The sequence below is a fragment of the Choristoneura fumiferana genome, chromosome 21 (assembly GCF_025370935.1).
Source record: "Choristoneura fumiferana chromosome 21, NRCan_CFum_1, whole genome shotgun sequence".
NCBI classification, from domain to species: Eukaryota; Metazoa; Arthropoda; class Insecta; order Lepidoptera; family Tortricidae; genus Choristoneura; species Choristoneura fumiferana.
Window position 1 is genome coordinate 13,950,267 of NC_133492.1, and position 15,733 is coordinate 13,965,999.

The window sequence follows — 15,733 nt, forward strand, 5'->3', positions numbered from 1 at the left end:
ATTTTAAAGCATCTAAAACTTTTATTTTACTAATACATTATATTACAAAGATCACATCCTTACTTGCTTTAAATAGTAAATGCGATTTTAACTTTAAAAAATGACACTTCTTGCCACTAAAGTATTGAAATTTGGTATGGATATTTAGTTTATATAAGTAGTTAACTATGCAAGTCAATAAATAGTAGTCAGCAAAAACACTTGTATTCAAAATTATTCCACTAAGTCAACCTCTAGGTATATGCGGACCCGATCACAATGCATATAGGTATAACGACATTTTTAGCAACTTATGTTGGGATACACGATTATAAAATCAAGTAAAATTTAGGGTACAATTGTGTTTACTATTTAAAACAACTGAGAATCCTCTTCAAGCTCACATTAACTTAAGGTTTCATGGACAATTGTATGGCGACTGGTTTCGCTTTCTTCGGGTGGTATATTTCCTTGACTGGCTTCGGTGGTTTGATCTTGCGTCCGTGGCGGCCATCTTTGCGGTGCCAGAGCCCCGAGCGAGGGCGGTTGCCGAGCCAGCGGTTACGTTGGGGCGACCCGATAGGGGTGCTGCCGTGCTCTATGTTTGACAGGCGACCTTTGAACAGAATTAAAAGGTTTTAAAATATAGTTGTTGAAGAAGGGAATATAGGTACAGCCATCAGCACCATTATCCGATATAACAAAGCGTGCATTAATATCTGATACATATGAGTCTATTTCTAGTGCCCGTTGGACATGACCTACAGTCTTGAAAAAGAATTTTATTCATTTATTATTAATTGGTTAGCCATCTTACAGACCGGCAAATATACAGGGTAGCCTATTTAGAAGGGTCAGTATGGGTAACTCAGAAACTATAAAACATGAAGATCTGGTTTGCACTTTCTTTTCACTTAGTATAGTCATCATCATCATCATTTTCCAGCCTATATACGTCCCACTGCTGGGCACAGGCCTCCTCTCAGAATGAGAGGGCTTGGGACATAGTTCCCACGCGGGCCCAGTGCGGATTGGAACCTACCACACACCATTGAATTGCTTTGCATGTGCAGGTTTAGGTAAATTTCAAATGTAATTCCGCACATGAATTTCGAAAAACTCAGAGGTGTGAGCCGGGGTTTGAACCCACAATCCTCTGCTTGAGAGACCATAAGTCAAACCAGTCAACCACCATGGCTATAGCGGCTGAGTATAGTACGTACAAAGCATTAAATACTCACCAACAACGGCCATGCAGTGTTGGTCGAAGCTGAACAATCTCTTGGACGGCATCTGGACAACGATACGGTCGTCTTGCTTCCTCAGTATCGTGCCGTACGTACCGGCCGCGTGGATATAGAGACCGCCTTTACCTGCCGTCACATAAAAAACGATGCAAAACTAACTAATAGAAAAATTAAGTATAAATAACAAGAACTTTGATATTTATTATTTAGCGCGCCATCCATCTTCAAAGTATCGCTCGAGAAAGAGACGGCGCTCTAAAACTGCGCGCTTAGTCGCATAGTGTGTATGGGGCCTTATGTGTCTTGCAAGAACAAAATAAGCAGCAATTGGAATAAAAGATCATAATTTATTTTGGGTCATGTAGTATTTAATAGTAGATTGTACAACGAGAGTATAAAACGAGCCTACTCTATTTCTACATTATCAATTTCAAATCAGTTTTTTGCATTGCACTCTTTTTAAAGGAACACATTTGTTATTACATTTATTTTATTATAGGTTTATTTTTTTTCCTACTTGTATTTTCACCACAGACTAGATAATTTAAACATACCAGGTTCTTTCTCAACGCAGTGCACAAATGTGCCAGTAGGCAGTGCTCCTAGCACATAGGCATCACCTTCATTTGCACGAACTGGAACACAAGGATACTTATTTCATCCTGTTCAAGAATTCATCAATGTTACTGCAAAAAATAGCAAATTTGAGATTTCGTGGCTGGATAAACACAAAGATATTTTAATTGTAACACTCTCCTAACATTGTTGATTACGGCACTGCAGTATCATGACATGTAACATTTTATTATTGTACACTTCATACTGGGGAGCTGAATGTGAAACCCTGTTGGGCCAATCAACTTTTTTACCGACACTAATCTGCCTGCGACATTTTTCAAACAATTGCAGATTTTTGTAAGTAAACTTTTTTTTTCTGTAATTTAGTAGATGGTGTACATGAATACATGCCATCCTACGTAAGTTTAAGCTATTAAACCGTGAAATATCTTGTTGGAAGTACGATTTTTTGGTAACGCCAGACAATTTTGGTAACTCAGGAGACGCCCAGTGTCGGTAAAATAGTTGATTGGCCTTGTTATCTGTATTAACCTATCACTCATCACTCATTGTAGTTTTTGAGTAAAATGCCTGTGACATACAGACAGATGGACAGGATGACACTATAAAATTGAACCAGCAGTTGTAGCCTATATAGTTGAACCGGGTCCATATTGACTCGCATAAAATCGATCCTCCGATTTTTTTTCCTGCTACCGATTTGTAGCCAGAATCATCACTCTTCCGAATTTTTAACTTCATAATTTTATTTGTCATAAATTTGTACTACTACCAACTGAGGTCATAATGGTCACTTATCAGAATATCGTAATTCATAACGTTGTCACTAAGATTATGTTTGTACTAATAATGCTGGTTTTCATATTTCTTTCATTCATAATCATCAAATTCAATTAACTTGTTAATCATAACATTTAAACATCAATACAGTTTTTTTACATTTATTTTACGTTAATGCGATGTTGGAACTGGAGTGAAAGTTTTTATATATTATTATCAATATGGAGGAGACATAAACGAATATAAATAGTCCCATATGATGATATTGATGAGATTATTTTCTTAAATTGTGATTATCCTACTTTACTAGTGGCAGTTTGGTCCTGTAGTGGTTGCAGTTCTAACCTAACCTAACCTATATTAATGGCAGTAGTTTGGTTAGTAGGGGTTGCAGTTCTCACCTAACCTAACCCACTTTACTGGTAGCAGTATGGTTTTGAGGGAGTTGCAGTTTTAACTTAACCTAACCTACATTTCTGACATCTACAAAAACTTATAAGACGATTGAGGGTAAAATTCATATAAAATTGATTTGCTGACAAATTGTTTTTTCTTTGTTACTTACATTTATTGTGGTTAAATAATGTCTGCAGTAATATAACATCTAACAGATGGTGATTGCTTCGCCCATTGATAGTGTTGTCATCAAAATACTTATTTTATCACATTTTTTTTTTCACTAAACGAAAGCAACGCTGTATGACAGTGAAGTTTATAGCTACAAATAAGTCTGCTTTAAAAATATATGATAATGAAGTTTTATGAGCACAAAACAATATGCATAAAAAAAGTATGACAAAAAAAAGGAGTACAAGAGATATTTATGACAACTGCCATTATGGTTTCAAATGTTTCTTAGTTATGATCGGTAGTAATAGTGACTAAGTATTAATAGTGAGTATTATGACAGAAAATTGTATGACAAACATTTTCGGAGTTCCAATAATGCGGGTTGACAAATTATGCCAACTTTGGCGCACCCAGTTGAACCTTGTGCTGGTTTATTAATGAAGTTATTTATGAATTTTACCCTGACAAGCCAAATATTTTCTGGTCTTTACCTGGTATCCTTGGAAGATGTCGAGATGTCTTCAATATGTCACCAGCCTTCATGTTCTCTGTAGCTAGGATGTATTTGAGCTTGTCCCCAACAGCCACTAATGCAACATTTGCTGTTCTACATCCATCTTCTATTATCTGTTATAAATATGGTAATTAATATGCTGTGTCATATAACACAACAATTTAATAATAAAATGTTTCATATATTTTTACTTATATTTGATATTCTTACTACTACTAACAGACCTGTATAACCTTTTCTTCTTGTGGTGGACCTTCAGTGGGTCCATCCCTGATCCACGCAACCCAGTGATATTTGTGTTTTATGCCACCTCCTATCCCTTTAGCCACAACACGACCTGATAGCAAAAAAAATATATATTTTGGATTTCATGTGCTTAAATGCAGGAAAATGAAGGATTGAAAGGTTAAACTAACCAGTTTCAGGGTCTCTGCCAGCAAGATTAGTCACTTCTAAAGGTTTTACGGTGTATTCCTCTGGAAAATGAACGATACGTCGATACGCTTTCCCGAATCCTGGTTTTGGTTTGACTAAAGCGGGTTTACTTGCAAAATTAACTACGCCAGTATAAATTGTTCTTCTCCCGAGAACAGTAGATGATATAGATAATCCAGTGAATAGCCTATTTAACGCCATGGCGGTTAAATAGGGCTGTTATTTCAGTATTTCTAAGGAAAGGATATTTCTCTTTTCTTTTCTTTCCTTCGTTTAATACAACATAACCTAAAATTGAGTCCCAGTCAGTTTGACACTGACAATAACCAGTGTTGGCAATGTTTTAGTCATAGTTAAAAAAGCTGAAATAATGAATGCGATCATCACCACACCACACTTATTCTTCGTGAACGTATCCATTACGTAACTACGCCCTCTAGCGGCAATTTTCTGATAAAAATACTTCGTGAATGTGGCGTGTGTTGTTTGGATTATTGAGAGTCGTAAATAAAAAAAGCTATCAATGGATAATTAATAGTTGTTATAACTGTGTTACACGTGTATTTAAACAATAGCCATCGAAAGGACAATCGCTAAAAGCCAATATCTTTATGTGGAAGGTGGTCTAAATTTGGTATTTTGTCATATGTTGCACGCCTGCCTTGGGGTCTTCGAAGAGGACAAAAAAAAATAATCAGTAATTCCGATGCCAAATTGATAATGCTGTGAGTAATTTGCTTTATTTTTAATTCATCATGACCTCTGATGACTGTTCGGTCAAAATGCATTTCATTATTGTAGATGTTGCACGGTGTAATATCGCAGGTTACGAATAGATATTGTTCGTACTGCCACTTGCCTATCTTAGGTATTTGAGATCATATTTAACGTTTGTTACTGCTGTAGAAAGTCTTTTAATTCAAAAATAAGTTCAAACACATGTGTGTGTGAATATTGACCATTGCTTTTTATTATTCCAGAAACAGACACAATCATTGTTCCGGCACGGTATTGCGCTTTCTAGTGACCATGCGAAGTCTTTACGTGTGAGTGCGTACTCTACTTCGACAAATGTTCATAATGGTTATCAGAGTGGATGCTGAATAGAGTCATTATGAGTCACAACCTGGCTGGCATGCCCGGCGCCTACAGGCTGCCTGGGCCGGGCTTAGGCCCGCCGGACTTCAAGCCTCCTATGGAAACACCCACACCCTCAGCCCCGGCACCAAGTAATCCAAAAAAGCGGAGAAAAACATCAAACACCAACAATACTCATGCTCCTCAGCCCCCACCCACTGCACAAGACCTACTGCCGCCTCCACTGACTGGATATGGCGATACTATAGTTGCATCTAACCCTTTTGATGATTCACCATCCACCATTTCTCATAATGGGCCTATGATGAGCCAAAATGGGCCAATGATGAGTCAAAATGGTCCAATGGGTATGATGGGACCAATGCACAGTATGGGTGGTCCTCCGATGAGACACATGAGCCCTCTACCCCACAGTATGAGCCCAATGAATCAGCAAATGCCACCTCGAGGTATCAGCCCAATGGGCAACATGAGTCCCATGGGACATATGGGTGGCATGTCACCAATGGGAGGGCCAAATATGGGCATGAGTAATCACAGTATGGGTCCAGGAATGGGCCCTGCATCCAGATCTATGGGCAGCCCCATGAGTCCAATGAATTCAATGCCTATGGGGTCACCAATGTCTTCTGCGCCTATGGGAAGCCCAATGAATATGGGTTCAATGGCTGGCAGCCATATGAGCAACAGCCCCATGGGGCCACCCATGCACAGTCCTCTTGGAGCCGGCTCAATGAATGGCCCTATGAATGGTCCCATGGGTGGAGGTGGGCCAGGCATTAATGTACCTCGAATGAATGGCCCCATGGGTCCTAGTTGCTCTAATGGCTCCATGGGTCCCAGCAGTTCTATAATGTCTTCAAACCCAATGCAAAGTGGTGGTATGGGACCCGGCCATTGTGGCCCAATGAGGCATGGAAGCCCAATGGGATCAGGAATGGGTGGTGGTCCGATGGGCGGAAATGGGCCGATGTCGTCAATGGGACCAGGCCCGCCATATTCGGGTGGCCATATGGGACATGGAGGTCCTATGGGCATGGGAGGTAGCGGAAACCTTGGAATGGGACCTGGTCCTGGAAACATGGGGAATTGTGGTCCTTTAGCTGGTATGAGCGGGATGGCGATGGGGGGTCCAGGGGGCCAGGGTGTGGGGCCTATGGGTCAAAATATGGGGATGTTTGGCCCTAAGCCCATGCCAGTGAGTGCTGGAAAGATCTACCCTCCAGACCAGCCGATGGTGTTCAACCCACAGAACCCAAATGCCCCTCCCATTTACCCTTGCGGAGTGTGTCACAAAGAAGTACATGACAATGACCAGGCCATCCTTTGTGAATCAGGATGCAACTTTTGGTTTCATAGGTAAGTCATCAACTGTTCAATAATTTTAAATATTTATGTTCTACACTGTTTGAATATTATTATGATTGATTTTTGTGAAATCATGATTTTTTATTTGGAATTTAAGTTTCTCACTTAATTTGAAAAAAAAAACGCTTTAATTTACTAGAATCTCAACTGTCTGTTTGTACTTTAACATGAATGTTAAACAATTCCAGGGGCTGTACGGGTCTAACGGAGCCAGCATTCCAGCTGTTGACAGCAGAGGTATATGCAGAGTGGGTTTGCGACAAGTGCCTCCACTCGAAGAACATACCGCTGGTCAAGTTCAAGCCCTAGCGATGCGCTCCGCCGCCGCTCGCCTGAGCGCTTCACACTCATCACAAGTATTTATTTCACTGCATCCAAATGGACATTGCCCATACAACTGATGAAGTTGTCTCACTAAGAAAGATCTCAAGTTGGATTTGCATTAAGTAAATAAGGAATGAAAATGCGTGTCATCATCTTAATAATACATAAATTGGTTCATGCTTCTCGTGCAACAGAAAATGATTGTGAATGACGAATTGCAGACAATCCTATTGTGTCTAGTTGATATTCATGGAGGTGGTTTCACTGAAGTGATATTGCGTAAGGCATATCGAATAAAGCAATTGAATGTTTTAAAAAACGAGGTTTTTGGCAGCACAATTAGTTAGTGGAATTCTTAATTAGGCGTAGGTTTACGCTTGTGTTGCTAGAGTCAATGTAAATATTTTTGTGTATTGTAAATACTTTTTTTAAACTAGCGTCAACATACTTCCGCCTTGAAATATGAGGAGCTGCTGCAAAGTATATTCAAAGAGTTGAATCACACATGCACAATAATTTAAGCCACCACTGATAGAGCTGCTGCACGCGCTGTTGCTAGCTCAAAAGGACGGGGAGTGGCGCGCTTGTATATTTTGCTTTTATGATAGAAATGTAATAATAAAAACCGTTGTACTTACTATGTCTATGCATATGATTTGCATGTAACTTAATGTGTAAGTATTAAGAGTGTTAAGTGTCAGTTTTTAACATTTATAGGTTTTTTTTTAATCAGCATTTTGATTGTAAATATGTGTAAAGGTTATAGGGAGTGAGATTGTTCACACATTGAAGTGGTGAGCCGCTCATGCGCCGGTGGCGCGGGCGCGGTCCTGACTCCGCCCTTAGGTTTATGTTTATTTATTTATACAATTGACGTGATTATGTATAAGTATAATGCTGTCTGCTAAGATCTACGCCTTGGAGCCAGTGACTTTGTGTATGTTTAGCCGTCGATTTTATAGTGCCTGCTTTTTACGTACCTTTACACAACATTTTTATATTTTTGTCGAGTTGTTGGGCGCTATCATTAAATTTCATGTTTAAATCACATTGGAATTTGGGATTCAGATAGGCAAAATGTACTGTTTCCCAATATTTTGTTCAAAATGCCATGAACTCACTGTATTTACCACATTTTTTAAAATTTTGAACCTCCATGTTAACTTATTAACCTGTAAAATACTTGGGTGCTATACTTTTATATAAACATTACATATTGGATTTTTAGAATGTCTAAACATCAACATAAACAATTAAAACAGCTACAATATTAATATAATTTATGTTTATGTCAATGAAATAAAAAATCCTAAGTACAATATTGTCATCTCATTGTTAACTCTGAGCCATATTATGTTTGTGTAAATAAAATACCAGATAATTTTTAAAATACTTTTTACCTTTTTTATAATACTTACAAGAACTTTAAAAATATACAATCTTATGGAACTTCGGTTGTACACTCGTATATTCTTTGACCAAATTCCTATTTTATCACCTTAATATGTCTGTATCGCCCAAAGGTCTATGCTGACTCGTCCACATTCTTATATTCAGTCAATTTCTTTGCTTTTCCCGTCCACAGTCTTGTCTTGTTCACATTTTCTAGGTCGTGTACTTGCGAACTGGTCCACGTTCCTTAGACATTTGTACGAGTTAGCACTGTAAACCTAGAAATGTAAATGAGTCAGCACTACGGCGACATAAATAGGACATACCTAATGTCGACATGCCAATGGGGACAAACTAGAAAGGTGATAAATAATAATTACATTTCAAAGATCAAGAAAACCGCTCGGTGTGCCGCCGGTCGCGTATTGTGGCCCTCGTGCCGTCCAAGAGGATAAAGATATATATAAGCATCTTGATTGCTCTGAAATTTGTAAATTTTGTATTGGATGATGAGTTTACTTATTGAATATGTACTCCTTTTTGGTTCCGCTGCTATTTTTCGCTTCTGTGTCCTGACGCGCTTAGCTGAGTTCTAGCCTGTGTATTGTCTTGAGCAGTCGTTTTATTTTAATTCGTGAGTGGAAGTGTACCTGATTGGATGATATTAAGTATTTTAATGTCGGACCCTTGTCAGAATCTAAGAATAGTCAAGATTAATCCCGTATCGCCCACAATCAGTTTCAATTTAATACCGAAATTATACAAACGAGATAAAGTGAACTATTGAGATTCATGATGTATGACATATATAATTATAGTTAATCTGCGAATAAAATAATGCAAATATAATGAATTATTCTGTAAAAACACTGTTACTTTTAACTTAGCTGTAGAGTAAGGATTCGACCATGATAAAATACTAATGATTTAACGCCGTGAGCATCACAACCGGACCACGGAGACTGCAACCACTTTTGTATATTATTTTCATGTAAATTAAGTGTCGGACCTGCCGAAGCTGTTAAAAATAATATTTTGAAAAGTCTAATAGAACAATCAATGGTCAACTTGTGCATAGTTTATTTTGTATTATGTGAATAATAAATAACAAGCAATAATAAAATTGTTATTGAGAGAATGTATTTTAATCAAGTTCCCTAACAGGTATTTATATAAATAATGCGTTCAAAGTCTCTGAGTATCTTTATTGACTTCACTGTCAGTATGGCATACATTTTTTACTAAAACTAGTATAGACATTTAGTCTTCTAAAAAAAACTGGGAAATGTAGATTAGTAGGTATAATCATAACAGAAAAGTACATAATTCAACACATAATGAAAAGGTTTCAATAACCAACCTGGTTATAATGATTTGTACAAATCTAAAATTCCAGACCTTTCCTGATATAAGATGGGTCAAACAATTGATATGCTTCAATATGCTTGAAACCTTTGTACTTTTTAGTGTATCATTATCATTATTCACAATAATCGAAATGCAACAGTTGTCTTGTAAACATGTACTTTTTACTTGAACTTATCTACCTTTTGTATGCCGAATTAGACTGTTATCCCTTTTACTCACATCAGACTCGCATTTAAAAGCATCGGACTGCCTTGTGAAGGATCCGTCCCACGGCATACCAAAGGTTAAACTTACTTACTTTACATCTATCAGTATAAACATAGGTAAACTTAGTTTTTACATTTTTTAAAAAGCATTAATATCTTTATCTGTCACTTTCATCCTCTGGTATTGTTTACACTGAATTGCATGTTTAAAAATATATAGCTTTATAAATAACTGGAATAAAATCTATCAAGGAATTAATTAGCTTTATGCAGTCTATAAAGTATTAATATAACAGGACAGAAGAGCAATAACAAATTGTATTAAATTGCCAGTCTGTTGTATGATAATACAAGGTTTTGTAAATAAATTAACCATAACCAGAATCAGAAGTCAGTCCTTTGTTTTGTATCGCAAAAGAAACAGCAGCATCCAAGAAATGGCTTGTTAAAATATCAGCACCACTGGAATTAACATTTTCACCTGCATCATAATCAATACTGGGCGAATGTGGTTGTTCAGACTCTGTATAGTATTGGTATGAGGAGGTGGAAGACTCAGGAAAGAATGTAAAGGGTGTGACATCACTGTTCATATTTCTTTTAACTGTATCACTATACCATGAGAGATCCAGCTCATTTGTCAAAGCATCATCATCATTTTGCTTAAGTTCTACTGGCTCCCTTCTCATTCGTTCATCTGACTGGATAGGACTACTGGGAGGGGATGGGAAGGCGTCATCTTTCACACTCATGTAGCTGCAAGGTTGTTCTTGTTCATCATTCTGGCTATCTTCATTACTACTGGAACTTGATGTATTTTGTAAACCATGCGCTGAAATTGCCATTAGGATGCCTTCATTCTCAATACTGTTGTCTCCTGGCAAATTGTTTATGAATTCGGCAACATCCAGAGCAAGGAAACGGTTGTTGTCCATCTCAGTTGGCAGCGGTGCCACCATCCACGAGTCCAGGACACGGTTTATTGTGTTGTCCACAAATCCTTTCGCCATCTGCAATGTCAAGGTATAAACAACTTAGTGGATATTTTTTTAACTCGAAGTCTCCTGTACTTTATATTAATTTTCAATGAAATTAGAACCAAAAATAATATTCTTGATGTTATTTCCTAAATCACAAATCTTACAAATGATATAGTCTTTTTTTTTCACAGCCTAACAATACATAATTTTTATTTGTTTCAAGAACGAATTTCTATAGTTTCCCACTTATGACCATTTTTAATTCAGTGATAAGCTGATGCCATAAATTCCACATTAAGTATGTATTAAATACAAGATTAAAATACCTGTCGAGCTTGCCACCGAGCTATGCACTGGTCCTCGCTGAAGGAAGCTGACACTACCATTGACATGGGTATAGATCTGTTCTCTTGACTGTTCCCACAAGAAGAAATACTATTGCTGGAGCTGTTATTGTCATAGGAGCTCGCATATCTTGGATAGTTTAACTTATCAGGGGATAAACTTGTGCTAGGTTTTAATAAGTAATCACCCAGTCTTTCCAAGTTTTGTTCCGTGTTGCCCGCTGCGCCATTGCATTCAATCTCATTATCCGAGGACGAGCTAGCCCTATCTAGTTCGCTGGCAACTGCGCTCGAAGTTTTGCTATGCTCGGGTGTACCATTTTTCAGATGATATTTTCCTTTGACTTGCCACGCGAATCGCGCCTTTTTAAGTGGGCGAGTGGGTGATGCGTCGCCATTTTCTTGTCGTTTAGAAGACGACTCCCCAGCCGATTCGGGCACATTCATAACGAAGTCTTAAGAAATAACAAGTTTTTGGTAAAGATTGTCATTAGTAAACAAACACTGACATCACTAATTACTAACATATGACAAGTAGTTTTAATTAGGAATGGTTTACGACACAATTACGACACATTCGAGGTAATAAAGTAAGCACTATGGAGAAATAAAAGTTCTTAGACGAATTCTAATTAGTTCAGTAGAAGACCAATACAATGAGCAATAAATCAATTTTTGATACTCTCCGCCATAAAAAATAACAGCAGGGTAAGCAAGAACGGGTGACACTTTTTCCCGGCCCGGATAATACCGGGATGGAAATACCGACCCTGTTTTTCGTATACACGCCCATAGAAGCTCCTGTCAGTTTCTATGGGCGTGTACACAAAAAATAGGGCCGGTATTTCCATGTCTGCGTTATACAGGCCGGGATAGAGTGTCATCCGCAAGAGCAACTTAAATTTGTTTTTATATTTTTGAATGGCAACAATTTTGATTATTTGGATTTGAGTGTTTTTACTAAAATCTCAAACAGCGCCAAAGAGCGGGATTTTTCGAATATTTCGTGATTAGGGAATATTCGGAATATTACTGCAATTTTCTGCCGTCAGAGTGCAGCACTAACACAAAACCGTGAACGGTTTTTAGGGTTCCGTACCCAAAGGGTGCCAACGGAACCCTATTACTGACACTCCGCTGTCTGTCTGTCTGTCTGTCTGTCCGTCCGTCTGTATCTTGAGTCGTTCGCAATAGTTAGACACTTGAAATTTTCACAGATTGTGTATTACTGTGGCCACTATAACGACAAATACTAAAAACAGAATATAATAAATATTTAAGGGGGGCTCCCATACAACAAACGTGATTGTTTTTTTAATAGGTCGACCTGTATGTAACTAACTATGTAATGGAATCTAAGGTAACTAATTTAACCATCTTCCAAGGGTGGAGCGTAATGAAAAATGGCAGCTGTATGTAGTTCTGATGACAATACAATAAAATGGTACTGTCGAACTGATGTGATGATGGAGCCGGAAGATATGAACTGGAACTTCATGATGGAAAATCGTATCATAGTCGTGTTTGCATTTGTGAGAAAGGGTTTGAACACGATCAGGTTTCAAGGTTATAACAAACCTATTATATATTGAAGATTTCGTTATCAAAGACCAAAAAGTATAAAATAAATTAATAGTTTAAAAAACACTAGACAAACACGCTTTTATAAATGCACGTAAAAACAAGAAATAAATTATGGATAGATCAATTTGTCTCTATTTTTGGGCCGAAGTGTAAACTATGTGCTTTTAATTATAATATTTGATTGTAAAAGCGTGGGGCAGCTTCCGCCAGGAAGTTAGTATTAGTATTTGTTAATAACCCTCCTTCGGGCAGTCGGGTAACAAGAAAGTCTTTCCTGTTCTAGCGCGCTTTTTTGGTACGGAACCCTTCGTGCGCGAGTCCGACTCGCTCTTGGCCGGTTTTTTGAATATCTTAAACGGCATAACATCAACATCATATTATTTCAATTAAGTTTTTGGATGTATAATATGTATTAGCTCTATCGTTTCTGTCGATGATTTGATAATAATTACAATTGCCTAGCTCAGCAATTTTATGCAAACATATATAATACATTACAAAAATAATATGTATTTTAATGACCTGATACAGAATTAATTATCACTTCACGATTGTTTGCAACTCAATCCCTGATAAGCTCGTGTAAAATGGGCGTTCGGATGACGTGAAAAACAATTGTAAGTAAAGTCCTTAACTAAAACAACTCACAGTTCCAGGAAACAATCGAATAATCAAATCAATTTAGGACAGCAGAGCTACACTTGTTGCGTGGCAGTCGAGTTCATATACTTGTGAGCAAACATTTGACCAAAAATATCTGAACCCGACTCTATTGTTAACGGCATAGAAGCGTCTTCAGATATTTTTGATCAAATTTTTGCTCACAAGTTTATGAACTCGACTGTACAACAAACGACCTACCTACTTATCGTAATTTTAATGACTGGTTTTCCATGTAGCCCAATTGTTTCCAGTTCCGAATGACTGTGTGGGATTACTCATACTATACCCGTACAAAAAACAACCAAGTGCGAGTCGGATTTGTGCACCGAGGGTTCCGTACAACTTTGCAGCAACTACGCAGCTGCCCCTCCCTAGAGATTCTAAAAAAGCTGCCAAATGTAATGCAACCAAACCAGTCCTAAGTCTTTGACTTGACTTGCTTGATCGAACATTCCTGTACCTAAGTACGTCAAAACCGAAACTCGAATGAATTCACCAATTCCAACAAATACCTATAATTCATAGTTTTCTCATTCTCCATATCAACTTATGCGGCTGGCGACGCCCTTGGCTACCGGAGGGCTAGACGGGGCAAAGCCCCGGGGCCCCAAAGCTCAGGGGGCCCCTCGGACTTTTGACTTACAAACAATTAAATGGCAAATCTGGACAAACGATTTTAAATAGTTTAGTTGGGACCCTAGTTTATTTTTTGCCACAGGGCCTTTGGTTACCTATGCTACTGCACTTTTCTTATTAGTTGTGCTATAAGGGCTACCTTTTTTTCCAAATTTCAAGTTTCTAGGACAACTGAAATTACCGTTTTGCGTTAACTTAGAAGTTCGATTATTTTACGCTCTAAAGTGAAGCAGATCTGGGTAGGTACAGTCAAGGGCAAAGATATGTTGCAAAAATATGTATACACGGCCTTAATGTTAAGTGCATATCTTTGCCCTTGACTGTACCTGATATTAGATATTTCAGCTTGATACCTCCACGCTTTCCTGAGACAAGGGGCTTAACTGACGGACAGACAGACGACAAAATGCTGTATAAAATATAACCCTATAAGGGTTCCGTTTTAAAACGGCGATAAGGTTTCTCTTTACATTGAACTATGATGGTCAACTAATTCATACCTACAGACTTTTTACTATCGAAGTACTTAGGCATTGTGTAAAAATGTTACTTAAAATGGCTCGGGCTTTCACAGTAGTTCCTTTATTTTCATACTAATAATTCTCCTTTTTAGGGTTCCGTAGTCAACTAGGAACCCTTATAGTTTCGCCATGTCTGTCCGTCTGTCTGTCTGTCTGTCCGCGGCTAAGCTCTGAGACCGTTAGTACTAAAAAGCTGTAATTTGGCATGAATATACATATCAGTCACGCCGACAAAGTAGTAAAATAAAAAAAACAAAAACAATTTTTTTAGGTACCTCCCATAGACGTAAAGTGGGGTGATTTTTTTTCTCGACTAAGTAACTATACTCGTAGTGTGGGGTAGCGTTAGATAGGTCTTTTAAAACCAAGGGGGGGGGGTGGCTAAGACGATTTTTCGATTTCGATTTTTTGATCTGCTTGTGAAATATTCAACTTTCAAGTGCAAATTTTCATGAAAATCGAGCCCCCTCCCCCTCTAAAATCTAAACTGCTGGGTGGAAAAATTTGAAAAAATTCAGAATGGTGAAAGTACCTATATTAAATTAACAATAACGGCTAAGATTGAGAGAATTAGTAGTAGTTTCAGAGTAAATAAGGTAAAATAGTAGGCTAAGGTATAAAATATATCTAAACTTGGAAGATTCCGTACACAATACAAAATCCTTTTTAGTACTGCCAAAAGGAACTTACAACACAAACAACTTGTACCTACTTACTGCGAATAATCCCGCGCGACTCGTAGCGCGCGACCTACGGCGTGGTGGGTGAGGCGTCTTCAGTGTGTTGTACAGTCACCAGCACCGATATCTGACACAACAAGCGTGCATAAATATCTGATACGACTCTTTTTCTAGGGCCGGAAGGACGTGTCAGATATTTTTGCACGCTCGGCTGTGGCAGATAATAATGCTGGTGACTGTACCTAGTTCATTGCGCGACAGAGACTCGCCACTGAGGGGCTGCCAGCAGCACGCGCAGTGGACAGAAAACGCCCGTCACAGCACAGCACCCATCGTGCGAAATCGTAACCGTCATAGTCCTTCGTCCTCGTGTGTTGCGGTGTTGTGTTCAAAAATCGCCTTAGTATACGAGTATCTAAAGTAGTCTGTTATTTTTGGCCCATCGTCATCGTGGTTAATTTTGAA

At 38.2% G+C, this 15,733-nt stretch overlaps 3 protein-coding genes across 3 annotated transcripts; 1 reads left to right on the forward strand and 2 right to left on the reverse strand.

Moving 5' to 3' along the window:
• Nucleotides 1–10: 10 nt before the first annotated feature.
• Nucleotides 11–4,426, reverse strand: LOC141439891 (large ribosomal subunit protein uL2m-like). The gene is made up of 6 exons (XM_074104318.1): nucleotides 4,086–4,426; nucleotides 3,894–4,006; nucleotides 3,647–3,782; nucleotides 1,781–1,861; nucleotides 1,221–1,352; nucleotides 11–595 (listed from the first exon to the last, which is right to left on the reverse strand). The coding sequence occupies exons 1-6, from the start codon at nucleotides 4,303–4,305 to the stop codon at nucleotides 390–392; spliced, it is 888 nt and encodes a 295-aa protein (XP_073960419.1). The 5' UTR covers nucleotides 4,306–4,426; the 3' UTR covers nucleotides 11–389.
• A 131-nt stretch (nucleotides 4,427–4,557) lies between these two features.
• Nucleotides 4,558–9,124, forward strand: pygo (pygopus family PHD finger). The gene is made up of 3 exons (XM_074103866.1): nucleotides 4,558–4,829; nucleotides 5,085–6,561; nucleotides 6,759–9,124. Exons 2-3 carry the CDS (start codon nucleotides 5,201–5,203, stop codon nucleotides 6,877–6,879), a joined length of 1,482 nt encoding a protein of 493 aa, XP_073959967.1. The 5' UTR covers nucleotides 4,558–4,829; nucleotides 5,085–5,200; the 3' UTR covers nucleotides 6,880–9,124.
• A 350-nt stretch (nucleotides 9,125–9,474) lies between these two features.
• On the reverse strand, nucleotides 9,475–12,015 carry LOC141439578 (uncharacterized). The gene is made up of 2 exons (XM_074103867.1): nucleotides 11,167–12,015; nucleotides 9,475–10,870 (listed from the first exon to the last, which is right to left on the reverse strand). Exons 1-2 carry the CDS (start codon nucleotides 11,629–11,631, stop codon nucleotides 10,229–10,231), a joined length of 1,107 nt encoding a protein of 368 aa, XP_073959968.1. The 5' UTR covers nucleotides 11,632–12,015; the 3' UTR covers nucleotides 9,475–10,228.
• Between the last annotated feature and the right edge of the window lie 3,718 nt (nucleotides 12,016–15,733).